General features: G+C 35.3%; 1 protein-coding gene across 1 annotated transcript in view; it reads left to right on the top strand.

Moving 5' to 3' along the window:
* The window catches only part of LOC134744408 (uncharacterized), a 64,736-nt gene extending 48,927 nt beyond the window's left edge, over positions 1 to 15,809 (top strand). The window contains exon 2 of the mRNA XM_063678218.1: positions 14,494 to 15,809. Within this exon, the coding sequence (XP_063534288.1) occupies positions 14,501 to 15,400 (900 nt within the window). The 5' untranslated portion in view covers positions 14,494 to 14,500 and the 3' untranslated portion in view covers positions 15,401 to 15,809. The remainder of the gene's footprint in view (positions 1 to 14,493) is intronic.
* Positions 15,810 to 21,066: the final 5,257 nt, after the last annotated feature.

The following is a 21,066-nucleotide window of genomic DNA, read 5'->3' as shown; positions in this document are numbered from 1 at the left end:
AATCGGTGATTTGTGTAGCTTTCGGCCGCTGACTAGGCCAATGGATATTTTTCTTTAAACAACTGTGAAAAGCGCGGTTATTAGGTTTGGAAAGCTTTGACAAAAGCTCTTGATTTATATTTTTCCTTGATGTTATAATTACTTTCCATAATTAGACGTGTATCACCATTTAAATAATATTTTCAAAATCGTTCGGCCGCTAACTATTTTTCAGTTGCAATACCTATATTTAGCGAGGAAAGTCGGTTCTGAAAGCTTTTTTTGGAAAGCCTATAACAGCTGTGTACGATGAAGTAAGTTTGAAAGTGTCTTTGTTTCTAGAAGTTGGGTAAAATCGGTGATTTGTGTGGCTTTCGGCCGCTGACTCGGCCAATGGATATTTTTCGTAAAACCACTGTGAAAAGCGCGGTTATTGGGTTTGGAAAGCTTTGTCAAAAGCTCTTGATTTATATTTATCCTTGATTTTATAATTACTTTCCATCTCTAGATGTGTATCACCATTTAAAAAAATATTTTCAGAATCGTTCGGCCGCTAACTATTTTTCAGTTGCAATACCTATATTTAGCGAGGAAAGTCGGTTCTGAAAGCTTTTTTTGGAATGCCTATAACAGCTGTGTACGACGAAGTAAGTTTGAAAGTGTCTTAATTCCTAGAAGTTGGGTAAAATCGGTGATTTGTGTAGCTTTTGGCCGCTGACTCGGCCAATGGATATTTTTCGTAAAACAACTGTGAAAAGCGCGGTTATTGGGTTTGGAAAGCTTTGACAAAAGCTCTTGATTTATAATTTTCCTTGATGTTATAATTACTTTCCATAATTAGACGTGTATCACCATTTAAATAATATTTTCAAAATCGTTCGGCCGCTAACTATTTTTCAGTTGCAATACCTATATTTAGCGAGGAAAGTCGGTTCTGAAAGCTTTTTTTGGAATGCCTATAACAGCTGTGTACGACGAAGTAAGTTTGAAAGTGTCTTAATTCCTAGAAGTTGGGTAAAATCAGTGATTTGTGTAGCTTTCGGCCGCTGACTCGGTGAATGGAAATTTTTCGTGAAACAACTGTGAAAAGCGCGGTTATTGGGTTTTGAAAGCTTTTGACAAAAGCTCTTGGTTTACATTGATGTAATAATTACTTTCCATATCTAGAAATTATCATCATTTAAAAAAATATTTTCAGAATCGTTCCGCCGCTAACGATTTTTCTGTTGCAATATCTATGTTTAGCGAGGAAAGTCGGTTCGGAAAGCTTTTTATGAAAGCTTATGACAGCTGTGTACGTTGAAGTAAGTATGAAAGTGTCTTTATTTCTAGAAGTTGGGTAAAATTGGTGATTTGTGAAGCTTTCGTGAAACAACTCTGAAAAGCGCGGTTAATTGGGTTTAAAAGCTTTGATAAAAGCTTTTTATTTCTGTAAATAATATATTTGAAGCGTCTTGGTATCTAAAAATGCGTTTATAGTAGGTTTGTATAGTACATTATGTTGGGATCTGTTCAAGTCATTTTTGATACCTAGTTGGTAAAATGTATCCTGATATGTTATTAATAGGGTGACGCCTCACCTTTTCCTTCACTTTTGACCATTAAATATCCGACTTAAGCTCTTTTTATAGAAATGCACAAGTAAAAAAATTTGACTTCTTAATTTGGTCGGGTTATCGTTGGCCGATAACTTTGGCCGCTAACTTCACACCGGTGTTTTTCTTAGAGGCGTTGATATTCGTAGACGTGGAAAAAATATATGTAGTTCTTGACTATATTATCTTTAACAACATAGCTTCCGATACACGAATTATGACACTTCGCTCGATACAATTAATTCCCAAAGTAACCTCTAACTCGGACTTTTAATCCTACTTTACTCGGTTATTTATTATGTGATACTATAAACAAAAAAAGAAGGAAAAACAATCTTAACTTAAATAGTAATTTCATAGCTTTCGAATTTCGATATTGTAAGGTAACGTTTTTAAAATAAATAAAAATCGACAAAATTCGATCAAAATTGACACTTGGCGCGTTTGATCTTTCCCGTTCTTTCTTGCAAAATGTGACAGTGACAGCGGCAAACCGATGGAACGGCCTTAAGAGCGTTTCGCGAGTGAAGTACGACTGTCGGACTTGGACTATCATTTTTGGCTTTTGTATTGCTTTAATGCAATGGGTCCCATATAGACATTTAATCCTAAAAATAAACCTGATCGATTGATACCATTATTAAAAATTTGTCATCTAGCCTATTGAACGCTCGCATCCGACGGATATTGAAAGCATTTTAATTGCGTGTGCTTGCTGATATATTGAATTAGTATTAGCGTTTACGGACGGATTTCGTAACTATAAAGTGTCCACAAGAATAAGCAAAACCGGACCGGAACCAGATTTCAATACTAACGTCACTTAGGTACTTTGATGGCAACCCTAGTTTCCCTTTACAATACAGACATTAACGCGGCATCAAGGCGTCAGGGCCCGGCGACATCGCTTAGCGAGTAATGGTCGCAATTTGTGTCACCCTGTGGAAAGTCCAAGACGCACTGCGTGGTCACGCAATACACAAACTGGCCAGGAATGTAAATTGACCACATGTTCACGATAATCCGAATGGCTAATACGCCAATGAACGAAGCACGATTGCTGGGACATAGTACCATGAATAAGTCCGAGGATGTTTATTTATTTGTATGTCGTTTCCGCTCCAGGACAAGATACGAGTGCTACGCTTTTCGCGCTTTACGCCGGAAAGTGTTGTCAAGTTTGTGAAAAAGGAAGGCTAGACGAGCATATGGAGATTGCTAAAATATATGGGAACTATTTTAGAGTCCTAAAATTCAGTGGGATAAAGCTGCCAGATGCGAATTTAGGTGCTAGAATGCTTTGAAGGTACCTCGTAAATTGAAACTATGTGACTATTCCTGTGGGGATTGTGTGTAGATACATTATTTACAGATGTCTGCATACCTATATTACAAAGTATCGTTTAACGCTCATTTAAATACAAACGTAGTTCCCATTTTCCTCTCTGGATATTGACATTATGGAAAATGTTTTAACATATTTTAATGTAAACTGAAATAGATGTCATATATGTATTAAAGAAAAAGTGACGAAGCCTTCCAGTGGTGAAGGCTGGATTCGAGCCGGCGTCTTTAGCAATCCGGGCTAACGCCTTGAACCCCTAGGCCACCCCGCTACCAAACGTAGGTTCTATTTTAGTTTATAACATATATAGTGGTGTGACTACTTAACAAAGAAACACAAATCAAAAATATTTAATAAAATAATTTGATTTGTTCCCAAAGTTGTGTATTGGTTTTTTTATTTGTGTAAAAGTTAGGAGCGATAAACAAATTTCATATTTTTTTTTAAATACTCCTAACTGTTATAATAATTAAAGATTCGAAAAAAAAAATCAAACATAGGGACATAGCCGTGGTTGATATACAACAAACAGTATAAAAATATTTTTAATAAAAGAAAACACACGCACACACACACACACACACACACACACACACACACACACACACACACACACACACACACACACACACACACACACACAGAGAGGAAAACTAGTACTACGTTTGTATGAAAGAGCGAATTCGCGCGGCCGCGGTGAATCGTCTCCCGTTTGTAGCTCTAGAGCTTTGGGCTAATGTGCAAACACTAATTGAAAGTAGTGCAGAAGTAACAAGTTTTGCAGGACATTTGACATTACTGAATGCAGTTTGCCATATTAGCCTCCGACTGGGCAATCATTGCGGAGGTCAACTAACTATGTAATTAACTTTCTAGTTGATTGGTCTCACATGGAATTTGCATTGACTGACTAAGCGCAAGTAAAAGAAGTTGTTTACTGACAATGTACATGCGACGTTTCCTTTTCCCATAGCTTTAATGTAGTGATCACGTAAATCTTTAAACAAATGTTTGCTTTATCTAACTTTATGACCATCCACACTGTTAACTGAATATTTTTAAATCTTATTCCAAAGACATAGGGCCAATTAAGAGTGATGCTGTCAGTACGAACGAAGTCAATAAGCGATAATTTAATACAAATATAGTACATACAGATTTTTAAACTAAGATGTTAAAGTCATCTAAGGTATTTGATGCCATATTGATTCGTAAATAGTACCGAGTTTGCTTGATTGTTAAACATTGTTTTCATAACAACAATTTCAATAATGATTGGTACAGTCGAGCTCACAATCATCTTTACAATCCAACGTTCCAAAAATATATTTACACGCCTCTAAGACACTGAAAATAAGGTCGTGTAAATATTTTTTTGGGACGTTGACTTGTAAAAATGTTTGTGAATTCGATATACATATATATAGTTGGTCAAACCAAATTGGCGGTAAATAAGAACCAAAAAACTATACTCATCCTTTTCTTTTGGGTGCTAGTACTAGTGTAAGACAAAGATAGTATATGATTCTCTCTGTCTATGTTTGAAATGAGACAGTCCTTAGACAAATTATAGAGGAACATATTCTAGTTTGAAATTTGCCCTTGCAAATATGTACAGGCCAGTTTGATTGTACCAGCCAGTCAGCCATGTCAGTTAGTTATCGCTCGTCTTGCTCGCGACAATTCATGTACACACAAGTACGAGCGAAATGCACGATAACTGAATGACATTTAGATGTCATTGTACGTTCTAATCTTCTAATTGACCTGATAGTTTAGTTTCCATGTGATTTTTTTCGTGGCATTTGCTCTTGATTAAAATGTGCAATGATATACAATTTGTATTTGTGCTAAGAACTACGCCGCTTTCATATATCGCTATCATAATAAGTTTTTTGAAAAATATTTCATTTTTGGTACAAGCTCTTATCGCTGACTGTATTTTCTTACAGGCAATGGTACCTTATGGTACCAATATTAATATATATATTTTTTTTTTTTTTTTTTTTTTTTTATTTAAGAAACAAACAGTCGTTTACAAACAAGTTTACAAATATTTCTTAAATTAAGACCTGGAGTTTCATTATTGTATATAAATTGCAGTCTATAAAACAACAAAAACATAAAGTAGGTAGGTACTAGGTAGTAATAGTTTGAAGGTAGGTATAGGTAAAACTCACGAGAGCCGGCGGAAGATTTGTACTGAAACTGTAAATTATATCTAAAAGAAAATCCTCGCCGATTCTCGTGAATCGACCCATGAGTAGGTACAGGTAATAAAGTTAATAAGTATGGCAATATTATTATTGCATTGTCACCCGACTTACATAAATATGTATGCAAATTTTCAGCTTCATTGGAAGTCGGGAAGTGGGTCAAATTTAACTTGCAAGATTTGACACGTAGAAACATAATAGAGTAGAGACCTAGATACATATAGGTACTGCAAGTTAATAAATAAAAAAATAAATAAAAAAAATCTTTATTTCGGACAAATGCATCCATAGAGTGTTAGTACTACAAGCAAAATCTTAATCTAGTGTTAGTATTTAATACAATAGGTACCTATTTATATTATAAATTGAACTACACTTTAAAAAAGGTGTAAAACGCTTGTAAAAAGGTGTAAAATGGCTCTTAAACAAATTATGTCATTTTAATAATGACACAAAACAAAGCATAAGTAAGTGTTGAAGGACACTGCTTGCATGTTAAAATAATTACAGTGCCCTTTGGCGGAACGTGACACGTATATATGGTAAACTGTAGCAGATTTAATTTACATCTTGTAAAATATTTTAAATGATCTGTGTATTTTAAAAACCGGCCAAGTGCATCACATCACAGCACTTACGTCGTCTTAATAAGAAGACAATTTTTTTGGTAATAACTTATTAAAGACAGAACCGATCGTACTCATATTCAAAATCTTCTTGGAAAGTATTTATTAAGCTTTATTTTTTTAGCACGCCCAGTTCAAAAGTTAGAAGTCGGATACAATATATCTTATTTTTGGACTTTGGAGCGATTACTTCCAAAAGTATTATCTTCCCTGAACCATCAACGACGGAAGCTGTCAAACTGGAGCAAACAAGCATATAAAAAAATATATATATTCAATAGCTACAGTGTAGACAGAAGTCAAAACACCTGTAAGTAATACTTACAAAATAATTATTCATCTTTTTTACTGACAGTTTTTACAATTCAGCCCTAGCTAGAGGGTCAATAACTACTGAAGACGTCAAAATAATAGGAAGATAGAAGAGTTATTAATTAACTTGCCAACAACACTGACAGACAGATTTATCTATGACTAGATAACACTCGATCCTTTACAGTGCGAATGTAGTACTTATGTCATTGCAATAACGTATCTAGTCAATATTCATTTCGTAGCAAAAAATATTAACAGATAAACTTGGAGTTAATGTCCTGGACGAAATTTCAAACTAGTATATGTAACATTCATGTACCTACTCGAAATTTAATAAGACTTCGGATGAGCAAAAACTTTTTGCTTTAATAGATTTATTACTTTCGGTAAACATGTTTGAAGTATGGCAATTTCGTAGACATTCGTATTTTTAATAGTTTAAAGATTTTTTTTTCTTAAGTTTGTTTTCTTAAACGGCTGCCTCTCTTTTATTAATTCAGGTTTTTTACACACATGTCAGCTTACATAAAATTTTATGTTAGGTCTGGGGACTAAAATTCCTTTTAGTTTTAGTACTCTAGTTTTTAGGATTCCGTACCCAAAGGGTAAAAACGGGACCCTATTACTAAGACTCCGCTGTCCGTCTGTCCGTCCGTCTGTCCGTCTGTCTGTCTGTCACCAGGCTATATTTCATGAACCGTGATAGCTAGACAGTTGAAATTTTCACAGATGATGTATTTCTGTTGCCGCTATAACAACAAATACTAAAAAGTACGGAACTCTTGGTGCGCGAGTCCGACTCGCACTTGGCCGGTTTTTAGTTTAGGTATACTTCTTGTTTTATTATTCACTAGCGCCCCGCCCCGGCTTCACACTGGTAATTCAACTAATTTACACAAAACCTTTACAAATTATATAATCAAAATCCGTTGCGTAGTTTTAAAGATCTAAGCATACATAGGGACACACGGATGGAGAGACAGCGGAAAGCGACTTTGTTTTATACTATGCAAATATTTAATGTTTTCTAACTTACCATACCTCGAATGTATTACAATTATTGTCTTGTTTTGTCTATTATTGTCTTATATTACAATTGTTGTTATCCAAACGAGTACCTAATAACAAGCATCTAAAACTATTGGCGTGAAAATAACGCTTCCTAGAATAGAAACTAATAGTAAAAAAATTAATGGAAACCCATTATGACTGAAAAGGGTGTGAGCACAGCTTTAATCGCACCTCCAGTAAATGGTGTGCATTAACTAAGAAACATTTAGCTTTTTTGCCGACTGTGATTAAATTAAATTGTGTACATGAAATAAAACTACGTAAACGGATTAGATATATCGCGTATAATGCGATTTATTTCATAAGTAAATATCGAGGGGGCCGAAGAAAACAAATAAAAAACTGTAATAGATGTCATATATTAAAGAAAAAGTGACGAAGCCGAGAAATTGGGACGGGTACCGCCGTGGCGAGGTGGCCTAGGGGTTCATGGCGTAAGCCGCGATAGCTAAAGACGTCGGTTCGAATCCGGCCTTCACCACTGGAGGGCTTCGTCACTTTTTCTTTAATATATGACATCTATTACAGTTTTTAATTTATATACATATAGTAGTGTGACTACTTAAGAAAAACATCAATTTATTTGATAAAATAATTTGATTTATTCTCAAAATAAATTAAGTTTTAGTTAGCGCATAATACTTATTGAATGAAGCAGTTGACTTATTGACCGTCGTACAGTCGAAGTCAAAGATATACTCGTTTTTACACTTTTGCACCTCACTTCTTTGGGATAAAGCGAAAAGATGAAACACATTGGTGCAACTGAATTTATGGTACTTACCACTTTTAAGGTTTATACTGTGGTATAATTATTCGACACTGACTGTAGTCTGTACACCATACTTTAATGTTGTATTACTGAGCATGCTTCATAATTTAAAACATGTAGGCGCAAAAAAATAACGGGCCACTTTGTAAGATGACCATTAATTTAAAGATGGAGTTAACATAAGTAGGTATTATTGTAAGACTGTAACCGTCGATTATTTAGGCTAGACATTCATTTAAGCATTAATTTTTACTTCATAAAGATGGGAAGGTAAAAAGTGTATCATGTATAATAATTATAAACAACCTAGTATTATTATGATACACATGCTGCAAGAAAACGAGGTGTTTTTTTAAACATTTTAATTAAACCTGATATTTTACTCATACACTTTTGAAACAGCAAATTAATGATTAAACAAGATTCTATTTATAAAGTAATGGATCCTTTTTTACCACGTCCGATAGGGTTGTCAATTTAATAACCTGCATAAAAATGTTATTAATTAGCAGAAGTAACATTTTATGTATAAATAATAATTTTAATTACTACTAGGTGATCATTGCCACAGTTATTTTATAGCGATATTATTTGCAAATCGCAAACAATATGAACACGCAATTTCTACCTAACTTGACAAATAAAAATGACAGCTGATGTTAATTTTCATAATGTTAGGTGCCAACCCTGACAGTATATTATGATAGCAAGTTTTAGGCCATTGATCTGATATTCTGACATAACGTTACTTAATTTAACTAGATAGACGGTGTATCGTAATTTTATTACAGCTTAAATGTATCATTAGAGATGTTACATTATTGTCGTTAGTGCGTGATTGGGTGGGATTAAATTATGTCGATGTGTGTCAGAAGATAATGATGCTACTTGAAACTATCTTTTGAGATTAATATTTATTTAGTAGAGATATTTTTTGTCGACATTATATTTGAAACTTTATAATAATGCATATTGTTATGTTTATAATGAAATTTATATTATTATAACTCTTCAAAACGTTTATCGTATTATCTTACACGATCTTCACGTCCATTTTAAGGATTAGATCTTAACCATATTTAAATGAAAATCCACTCCAAAGGTTTATATTTTACAACGAATAACATGTAAGACCATAGTATTAAGTATCTTGTATCTATGAGATATAACCGGCTGAGGCTTCAATTTCAAGTTATGTTAAGTGAATTAAACTCTTCAAGCAAAACATAACGCGGTATTCCTTGCAAAAACTTTCATTTATAAAACAAGCAGCCTCTACTATCGTCGACACATTTCTTGGTCATTCTTGAACCTTATGGCAACGAGATAAGGTCTGCCAATGGTCACGTAAGTGTATTGCTGTTCGTTCTAGAACACCTTTTAGCGTCATCCCTTTAAGGTAATCCTTAATAAATTCTTATCATCAAGGAGTTCAGACGGGCCGCAGGGAACATAAGGAAGCCTATTTAAAAAGAAAACCTGTTTCCACGAGACTAGATCTATGATGAAATTCTGCGAATAAACAAATAGGGAATAAACACCTTTAGTTAACGGAAACAAGGTTCAAAACGTAATGACAAACATCGTGATAAAAGTAATAGTAGCAAATAGTTCACGAACATGAAAAAGGTGTTTAAAAAAAACGAGTCTTTATTTTGAATAATTTGCGAGTGCATGGCTGTTGGCGAGATTTAGTTGTCTTGTTTAAAGTGCCCAGTCGTCTTATTTAAAGCCGTATATTTAAATTATTAATATACTTAAATATAATCCTTGAGCCCGAAGCGTGAAAGATAGTAAGATCGCAGATAAAGATGCCACGAACGAATAGTGATATAGCCGAATACCAAAACATTCACCCACGTTATGGACCGAAGTATAGACAATTTGGCAATATAGGCAATAATAATGTGACATTGACATATCTCTCAGCCAGATGCATAAGAATATACTTATATGTCAAGCAGGACTTAAGCAGATACCTTGAATAATCACAACGTTTGCTGTCAACGAATTGATATCAACGTTTTCATTTAGGTCCAGATCAAGCTTACTTTGCACTGACTTAGCAACTTTGGGAAAGTGTTTCCATATGTGTCATATTCCACGCTTTGTGCAAATATTCGGAAATCGGCCATCGTACGTCGAACATGGATTCCTAAATGTATGGAGGTAGGTTACTTACTGTCTTTGTCTCTATACAGTGTTGTAGGTACAAAGGCAGGCGGTGTTTTAAACACGAGATACCTTTTTTCTTTTAGACAAAACATAAATTGCTTTTGATTAACTCGCAATCATCGAAGGCAACAGTTCTAATTGAGACTATTAACATGCATTAACATGTCTGATTCAGAAAAAATGCCTTGTATCGGCGTAAATATGAAATGATATACGGCTACTGGTTTGGTCGCCGACCACGCCCTCTACATGGAGCATATGGACATGGGCCCACAAACAATTGCCGCTCCCATACTAATAAAGTATTTTCTTGATATATAACGCCCACAGCTGCGTACCTAACCTACTTCTACCACCGCACCACTTGCCGTCCATAGCCGTTTCTCCGCCGAAGCCGTTCATCACACACTGGAATCAAAATGGTCGCGCTCTAAGCGATTTCAGAGGAATTTCCTTCCTCGAATGTTCCGGCTGTGGAATGAACACCCTGCCGAGTACCGTGGTTTTCTCGACCGATTAGGTACAGTTTAGTGTTCTTTTATAAAGTGTACACTCCTTTTCCTAAAGGGGCTCTTTATTGGTGTAGGCTTTCAATAGGTTACTGTAACGGCATACCAATAGGCGGGCTGTGTTTCTGTTTGCCACCGACGTGGTTTAAAAAAAAAGGTTGTAATCATTGAAGTCTGTTGCCTAATAGAACCTAATACCCAAGAAGACAATAATTTATAGAAAACGCTAATCGAAACTTAACCCCTCGTATGCTTAGACACAGATCCGTGCGTGGGAATTTTAATCTATTGTTTTAAGTAAATAAGCATACGAGAGGTTAAATAATGTACCTATGAAAATAGTCACGTGACTTTTCGTAGCATCTGTCGTCCGGATACATTTTTAATTCTTGTTTGGCGATTGTCGATGTACACCCAGCTGTGAAAGTGCATACCCACTTTATAAATAAATTCCATTCATAAAGTGGTACATTTGCAGCTCACAGTACGATTTTTATCTTGGCTAGGCAGGCTTCCATCAAAAACAAACATTGAGAGTCGGCGGTAAAAAATGTAAAAATTGGCAATTTCAGTCTGTGTGATGCCATTGAGTGATGTGCGAAGCACCTATTTTACAAATGAAAAACATCTAGGTATTTGTACACATTCATAATGCGGAATCCATTGTAGCTAGTCCATGGATCGAGCAAACGAAGCAAAAAATATAAGTGTATGCTAACGATCCTACCATACATACGATACAACCACAAAATGCACGTAAGTTATTTTTGATCACAAAAATTTTAAGTATTTTAACTCATTATGTCGATCATGAATGTGTTAAAGCTATGGCATTTATAGTCATAAATGACATTATTTTGAGAGGAAAATTGGGCCTGGGCCTGGGGGGGGAGTACGCGAGCAGTTACAAGTCACGCGCGGCCGTCCACTTTCCTCTTAATTTACAACGTGTTTACTGTTTACTAGTTCAAGTTAATTTGTAATCATACTGAAAAAGTTGCAATAAAAAGCATTAAAATACTAGCGTGGGTTTATGAAACGGAATTATTTACACTACAAATTAAGAAGAGTGAGAAATGGGGACTCCCATTTTATTCCCTGATGTTTTTTAGATTGTTGAAAATATTTTTACACAATTTGATGATAATGCCCCTTCGTTACTAGTACGTAGGAGCTTTTAAACGTTTCTATGGAATTTGTTTCTCGCAAGAAACAAAAAATCTAATGATTAATATTTATGGTTAATATGGATCAAATTATATTCAGATAGGAAAATGGGGACTACGTTTAGTATGGAGATGCAATCGTCGACTATTCTCTGAAATCATTAATAAATAACTAATGATAATCGTGTCCAGCATAGTAGATAAAAAATCATAATCGTCAAAAGCACATTGCCTTTAAACTCGTTCGGATTAAAACTTCTTATAAAACACTTACAGACATACGAAACAGGTCTAAAAGCGCGTGCCCTATTTATGCCTAGCTCAAAACTTGATCAATAATCTGGTTCCAGGGTAACAACCGGCCTTGTGAGACCACAGTACTTGTATATACTACCACGGGTAATATGAGCTGTCGGTCTCGTTTTCTTTACACACACATTTAACCCGATGGATTTTATGACAGGCTAAGTGACATTACCTACAGTGCTCTTAATCTTAATCGTTATTAAAAGGTTAATGACACTGTTTAATTAATGATGCAATGAACGAGGCGATCAGATCTTGTCGATTTTCAAAAATAGTTTTTGTGTTCTTAAATGTTTGTACTCGTATCGGCTCCACGATTTCAGTTAGGTACTAGCTTCCACTCAGCTCGGATTGGGATACAATAAAGCACATTTAAATACTCAGTGGTGGACTATTACTATTGAGCTTATGAGCGCACGAATATTCTATTTAAGTATTTAGACACATTTGGTATATAGTAAATTTTTGAAATGTGCTGTTGATTAAGTCTGTTTGTTTGTTTTTGATTGATTTTCTCCGATAATAGCTGAACTCGTATTTTCTGTAAGAAGATATTTATCCCGAGCACATTTATATGCAATGTTTTAAAATCATGCACTATCACGATACTTGATAACCATAAAATAATCCAAAGGGTGTTATAAAACTTCTAATTATTTAGTTGGTGAATGGTTCAAATTGCTCTATTTAGTACTCCTAATGACGGCTCTCTAGTAAATACTTTTTAGGACATAATCGCTTAGGAAAGTTTCATTGTAAGTATATGAGTGAGTACCTATACGATTCTCACTCCAAGCAGTTTTACAAGTTGATCAATTATTAAAATTTAAATATTTTTATCGTATTCATACCATACAAATAAATGTTTCTCTAAACCTATTTTATTAATCAATAAGACTAGAGGCATAATTTTATGCTATAAAATACATTGTTGTTTTAAATTGTTGCAAATGCCTATCTATTTAGATAGCATAACAAGAAGCCATCATGAAAAAAGAGAATATATTCAATCTAATTCTAATTTTAGCCAACCTTGTAAGCGAATGAATCAAAGCAAGCAAATCTCATTATTATTATGTAGATTATTGTGTATCTGTATGCAATCGATCAAAACAGTGATTGTTTTAACGGTGCAAAATCATTTCATGTCCAATCTCCAAGGAAATGGACACGTCACTAGCGAATAACTTGATGTGTCGCTTTTCTCGCTGAATACTAAATCAGGGTCGTAAATATCTACACACATTTTCATCTTATCTCAATGACATAAGATCAAAACGTGTATACTTGTTAATGGCCGTTACTGTATACGATGAGAGTGACAAATTATTACGACAGCCCGAGTTTATTACTTACAAGACGACTTACTCCAAAAGATTACATCTAAATATCGATTCTTGATACTTTAATTACGCCAATATAGACTCAGTTTTGTAGACGATACGGTACTTTTTCCAAGTTTTTTTTATTTTTTTCATATAAATCATATAAATATGTAAAGAGTATATCGGCGATGATTCAAGTACGGGAGACAGTTTGATGAAGTGAATATATTAATGAAGGTTTTACAGTATATCGTTAAGCGGTTTTACATGGGCTCAATTTTACTTAAAAGGAGATGAGTTATTAAAATTACACGTGTCAAAAATTAATAAGAAATTGAGAGGGCAGCGGAGCATACTTTGATCTTATGATCTTTGATCTTATATTTACATCAAATTGAGTAAACATATTTTCTATAATGAGAAGCGGTGATCCACTATCCTCTAAAATAAAAATAATATGAAGGGTGGCTTTTAACCATACACATTTTAACAAGTAGCGCAAGCGCTAGTGGTCTAGCGGTAAGAGCGTGCGACTTTCAATCCGGAGGTCGCGGGTTCAAACCCCCGGCTCGTACCAATGAGTTTTTCGAAACTTATGTACGAAATATCATTTGATATTTATACCAGTCGCTTTTCGGTGAAGGAAAACATCGTGAGGAAACCGGACTAATCCTAACAAGGCCTAGTTTCCCCCTCTAGGTTGGAAGGTCAGATGGCAATCGCTTTCGTAAAAACTAGTGCCTACGTCAATTCTTAGGATTAGTTGTCAAGCGGACCCCAGGCTCCCATGAGCCGTGGCAAAATGCCGGGATAACGCGAGGAAGATGATGATTTTAACAAGTAAATAATTAAATTTACAATCTCTACTTTAATCACTTATCCACTCGCAAGCAGAGATAAGATTGAAGACCTTTAAATGTGTAAATAATTGCTATGCATTACTTACACATGTTAGTGATTCTCACATTTTTACCTTTCGGCCGGCGAGATTTATTACTATCCACACTCATTAGCAATCATACAAAGTTATTTTTCAATGTGGAAGAATTAATGGTTTTTTATCCCATTATAAGTTACTGTTTTGTTGTTTCAGATTAAACATGAAGTACTCGAAGGACCTGATCATCGCATGCGTGCTAATTGGTTTGGTTGTGCGCAGTCATGCTGCACCATCTTCAAGGAGATCGCGAGCGGCAGCACTGCCAGAAGCAACGAGTGGCCGCCAGAGCAAGCTAACAGAAGAATACAAAGAAGATGGCACTACGGCATCGCCTGCACCACCTACAAACAGGAGGAACAAAGCGTTGAATCTCTTTGGTTACTTCCCATCCTTTCTGTCATCGGGTCTAGATTATAACGAAGATGATGACGATGACGTCACTTTTGCCGTCAACGACGACCATTTCGATGATGACGATTTGTCCAGAACCATCCCTTCAAGACGCCGACAGCAGAATAAGAAGAAAAACGGCAACGGGGACAATTATCAAAACGATAACTTAAATTCACTGCAATACGACAACTCCCCCATTTTCTACATCAGACTGCCTCCGACTCCGTATATGTTCGTACCCGGTCTCGGTTACGTTTCTCAGCCTCCTAACCTAGGGCCTCCTATGCCTCAGAGTATGCCTCAAGTGGATCCGTTCATAAACCTGCCTTTAGATTTCGTGTCAAACGGGAAGCCTACAGGCGTGTACCAATGGAGCAGCAATGGTGGGTATCCTCAAATGACTCAGGTACCACAAATGCCTCAGATGCCTCAAATGGATCCATTCGGCTACGGCGGGCAGCCGATGATGCAGCCAATGCAGAGGCCTAGCTACAACAACGTGCCTTCCTACTCCAAGCCGAAGCCAAAACCGGCGCCTACTAATTCTAAAGTCACTAATCTTAAAGGTCAATACGTTTTCAATGGAAAACCTAATGACAGCGTCTACGTTTTGCGAGACACGTATAACTCCATATACTCTGATGCGCTCCAGAACTTTTATCCTTAAAGATAATCTGGTATAGCTAGGAAGTGTTAAGCTGGCTCGTATCGAGCTGAACGTATTTTCAAACAAATGCAATGAAATGTGTAAAGTCATTACGACTTTTGGTGAAGTTAATTGAGAGCGCAATGTCCAGTCAACGCATTACAAATCCGGTTTCATGATAAGCATCAGAGAGTGGATTAAATTTTTGTAGTAGGTTGCTTTACAAATCATAATACTAATAAAATGAATTGAAAATTTAAATCGGTGGTTCTTTTTCATAAACAATTGTCATAAATGTAGCGACTGCCAATGCTAATGAAATATCAGCATTTTATTATTGACTTTTTAGTGAATAATTATTAATTAGCGAGGTGTCGCTTGGTTGGGAAAATATTTTTATAGAACCGCCGATTTAAATCAACGTACAGAGGTAAACACACCGATGCGACCAATTAAAGAAAAACGGTAATAAGTAAGTCGAGTAAAGTCGAGGTCGAGTTTGCATTTTCCAGCGTCAAAGTACCTACCAAGTACCTTGTGAAATAGCACACGGCGTGCAGTCTTAGTGTAGATGAAGATCGAAAGACTACATCTATTAGTTTGTTGGCCTCATCGATATTTTATCAATGTCTGTGGCTAGTTGAATTTATAATTATACAAATCTGCAATAAAAATAGCAACTGGAGTCATTTTACTGTTGGGTTTAAAGTACCCATGATAAGTAGGTACTCTTACGTAAACTCAGCCTGTGGATATTTAATGTGATTAATGTTAATTTTTTATTTGTCTTATAAGTAGCTAGACATTTTAATTAATTTATATTACCATAATAAGTTATAGTTTGTAGCAAATGTATCCGTTTTCAACGATTATCGTCCATGTTTTGACTAAAGTTTTCGAAAACCACTTAAATTTTCATTAGTTTTTTCGACAATATATTTTTAAATATGTAAAAAATAGAAACGGATTTGAAGCCGGAGTGCTGCAATTTAATTTAAGTGGAAAACTTATTGACAAATTAACAGTAATATAAACCATGACATTAGCAGAAATGAGATTATTATTCCAATATTATAATTGATGATTGAGGTACTAATATGTAACTAAATAATTTGGCCACAAATACAGATGGGTTCACAGACCCTACCCTACTTGCCTGACTTACCTATAACATAATAATGGAAGCCAGCTGAGGTACCGGTACCGCCAACTTTAATCCAAACTAAGGCTCGGAACCGGTTTTTTTTTAATACAAAAATACCGGTATTATTACGTTCTTTTTCGTTCTTTGGTTTATTATTTCATTTTAAATGAGACAATCTAATAATACGAAGTTATTACCTATGTAAAGAGCATAAAATAATTAAAAATATTGGGCTATTTTGGGATTTAAAAAAATCCGGTTCCGAGCCCTGATTCAAACGAACGAACGAAAAACATTAAGTATCTGGATCTCTGCCCTCGAATATGCAAGAGCGACAGAGCGGCAGATAACGATTTTTCGACGTTGGCGGTAGGCCCTCTGGAGAGCTATAAATGTAAATTTTACGGATCCCAAAAAAAAACATTTATACTTTTTTAATACCTACACGTGTATGATTCATGTACGTACAAAAAAAATGTAATAATTCTTTGTAAACATATTTTTGGACAACCCTGAGCCTATTGAGCTCTCTCATATACCTACGTATGTATCAGTGTTTTCAAACTCAAATTCACATTAACATATGACAGAAAATAGAATAGAATAGAATTTGACAATACCTATAAGTAGGTATTGTTCTTAAGTCAGTCTATCTTCTAATTACAAGGCCAGCGGGGTCAGCATGGTCGCTTTTTTATCGCCTGTCGCGTCGTGCGTCACTTTCGCACTTACATACTCGTTAAGAACGTGACATGGTGACAGACGATAAAAATGCGACCATGCTTCCGCTGCAGAGCACACAGGCTGCGTGTGCGTGCACGTGCATTAATATGTTGGAATTGGAACCGTGCATGCACATGTCTTACGCAGCGTACTACGTAGGCGAACAACACGCGAACGCCAAGCGAAGCGATGCGGCTCGGAGTGAATCAATCCTTGGATAAGTTGGATACCTATAGAACGTCATCTCGTTGCTAACGCGAACGCCGTGGGCCCGCCGCGCCGCTTCGCTTCTCGTTCGCTAGTTGTTCGCTTACGTTATTACGCTGCGTTACAACCGGTGTGTCTTCTCTCATAAGAATCTGTATATTACAACGTGCAGGCGCACGCATGCGGTGTGCACAGGCCTTTTAAGATTTAAACTAATTTGCTCATCAACTATTTATTTATGTGTATAGTCAATAAGTTTTTATATTAATATAGGTACAAATTAAGAACCAATTTTCCGTCCACTTTATGATAAGGTTTTAGATAGGTATAGGTATTTCCTGAGGATTAGCTTTCATTCTAATAAGTCGGTACATATGAGAATGTTACTTGTTTCCCAATTCAATATCTATTTTTGTAATATAAAATGCAAGCTAAATGTATAACTAATAATAAATGAAATATGTTTACAAGCTAAACATAGTTTTAGTTATTAAATTACAAATAAAAAATGTAAATAGGTAAATATTTATTATTTAAATTAAGTATCTACCTATGAGCAAAGAGGATATAATAAAATAGAGTGGTACTGTCATAGTAAATTATGTAACCGCTATAAATTCACTGCCATCTATCGACACACTTTAAAACTAAAAATGAAGATTTATAAAAATACGTTAAAATGTATTTAAATATGGATAAATGATTTTTTTATTTGCATTAATTATTTGTATATGATTTTGACCCATGTTCTTTCACTGATATGCGTTAAAATTATAAATAACAAACGAAGCCGTCAACGCCCTCTATACGAGAGTAGGCCAAAACTAGTGGCGCCTCTGATCGAGAACTAAATTTTCGTGATTTTCGAGGCACGTTTTTTCCTAAGACTGTATCCATCTATTACGGAGTTATATCTATCTTTGCTATGAGCTTAAGACAGTTATCATAATAAAAGCATTTTGAAGTTGCTTTAAATTAAATTTAACATAAGTAGGTAGATAGATAATATTTTTATAAATAATCGACGCAGCTAATGCAGCATATGAAGCAATGGAATTTCATGTGAAGTTGAAGAAAACTGTAATACAAACGATACAAACGACAATAATGTTAAGATGATTAAATGACTTAATTAAAAATTGATGCAATGCTTTTATTTACCTATAGTAGTAGGTACCTACATACGTTACTACAATATTAACAACATTCATTGGTTGAATTCATAAGTAATTAAATAAAACCACCCAACTCCAATAGTTCAAAAAACACCCAAATACTTATGGTCCAAACCTAACTAACATATTTTTGACCTATCTATGATAACCTGAGGAAAATCCTAAAAAGTTAACGGTTTCAGAATTATGACTAATGATAATATGACAATCATTACATTATGATTTTAAAGAATTATGTCAAACAAAGGGACCCCGTATGATTCATGTACGTACAAAAAAAACCGGCCAAGTGCGAGTCGGACTCGCCTACCGGGGGTTTCGTAAAGCCTGGTGACAGACAGACAGACGGACAGCGGAGTCTTAGTAATAGGCTCCCGTTTTTACCCTTTGGATACGGAACCCTTAAAAATTTAATAATTCTTTGTAAACATATTTTTGGACAACCCTAAGCCTATTGAGCTCTCTCATATTCATAACACACATAATATACCTAGGTATACTTATTGTGCCTATATTAAATTACACAAGCAAAGAAATTGGTTTCAGGTAAAAAAATCGCATCGAAATCGGTCCATCCGTTTGAGAGCTACAATGCGACAAACAGACACACAGACAGACAGACAGACATTGGCGTCATACATATAACACCCCTCTTATTGTGTCGGGGGTTAAAAAAAAACCGGCCAAGTGCGAGTCGGACTCGCGCACCAAGGGTTCGTACCATTACGCAAAAAACGCCAAAAAATCACGTTTGTCGTATGGGAATACATCATCTGTGAAAATTTCAACTGTCTAGCTATCACGGTTGATGAGATACAGCCTGGTGACAGACGGACAGACGAACAGACAGACAGACAGACAGACGGACGGACAGCGGAGTCTTAGTAATAGGGTCCCGTTTATACTACTACGTACAATGGCAGCTGAACGAACTGGGAAAGATGCCTCACTTGCCTCAGAGCTTGGTTGCTCATACATTTTTAACAGGCATAAGATATTTCATCTGAATATATTTCCAGTATTACGCACTTCTTCAAAATACGTATAAAATATTTTAAATTAGAAATAGAAAAACAAAATATTTATTTGGCTTAAAATATTAGGTACACATAAACAAAAAAAAACAGTTATTAATTACAATTACACCGAATAGAATGCCACTCATAAAAGTAGGTATTAAAGTAGGTCTATCAATAAGATGAAAGGGATCGATGGAAATCAAAAACTAAGTAATAAGTTATTATGAGTAATGTACATAATGTTTTATTTCGAATCGATTTGTTCCAAGTGAGGATTCCATTCAAAGGTCAGGTCAGAGGTCAGGTCCAGTCAGGTTATCATCATAGCTGGGTCATTTAATGGGTGCTTTTTTGTTTGGATATTTTTAAGTGAATTCGACTGCCGCGAATCCTTACGGGGGAATTCGAAACAAATATTGAATGACACTAATCTCAGAAAAAGCGTGCCAGCGCGATTCAGAACTTTTGCTACACGGATAAGCGCCATCTGGCGTAGTATTCGTAAATTAAATAAAAATTGCATTAACTAAATAAAAATCTTGATAGCGTGCTTTAGGATTTTACTAGTGTAAGACCAAGATAGTATGATTCTCTCTGTCTATGTTTGAAATGAGACAGTCTTTTGCTAAACCAAAGAGGATATAATATCTATCTTTAGTCATAGTAAATTTTGTAACCACAGTAAATTCACTGCCATCTATCGACACATGACGAAAAGTAAAAAATATCAAAAAATGTATTTATATACAGATAAATGTTTTTTTATTTGCATTTATTATATTAATTACTTTTATATGATTTTAACCCATGTTCTTTCACTGATATGCGTTAAAATTATTAAATAACAAACGAAACCGTCAACGCCATCTATACGATAGTAGGCCAAAGGTAGTGGCGCCATCTGATCGAGAATCATATTTTCTTGATTTTCGAGGCACGTTTTTTCCTTAGACTGTATCCGTCTATTACGGAGTTATATCTACAGTTGGTCAAGCAAATGTTGTCAACTTAGAAAAAGGCGGCAAACTTAAAAAATGTAGGCGCGAAGGGTTATCGTCCCATATAAATTTTGAATTTGGCGCCTTTTTCTACTGACAAGACTTGCTTGAGCAACTATATCTTTGACTAAACTACAGTTGGTCAAACCAAATTGTCAGTAAATAAGAACAAAAAAACTATACTCATCCTTTTCTTTTGGTTGCTAGTACTAGTGTCAAACGAAGATAGTATGATTCTCTCTGTCTATGATTGAAATGAAACTGTCCTTTGACAAACTATACATTGCTAACTCGTTCGTTCGTGGGGCGAATATGTAATTATTCTGAGGTAGCATTAGCAGTAACAAAACGTTTATGACAGCTGTCTGAAATGTCAACAATTTTTTCTGTCGCTGTCACTGTCAGACCTGTCTGTCAAAAT

This window comes from Cydia strobilella, chromosome 9 (genome assembly GCF_947568885.1).
Source record: "Cydia strobilella chromosome 9, ilCydStro3.1, whole genome shotgun sequence".
Classification (NCBI taxonomy): domain Eukaryota; kingdom Metazoa; phylum Arthropoda; class Insecta; order Lepidoptera; family Tortricidae; genus Cydia; species Cydia strobilella.
The sequence above is the reverse complement of the archived record's forward strand: the minus strand, read 5'-3'. Positions and strand labels throughout refer to the sequence as shown.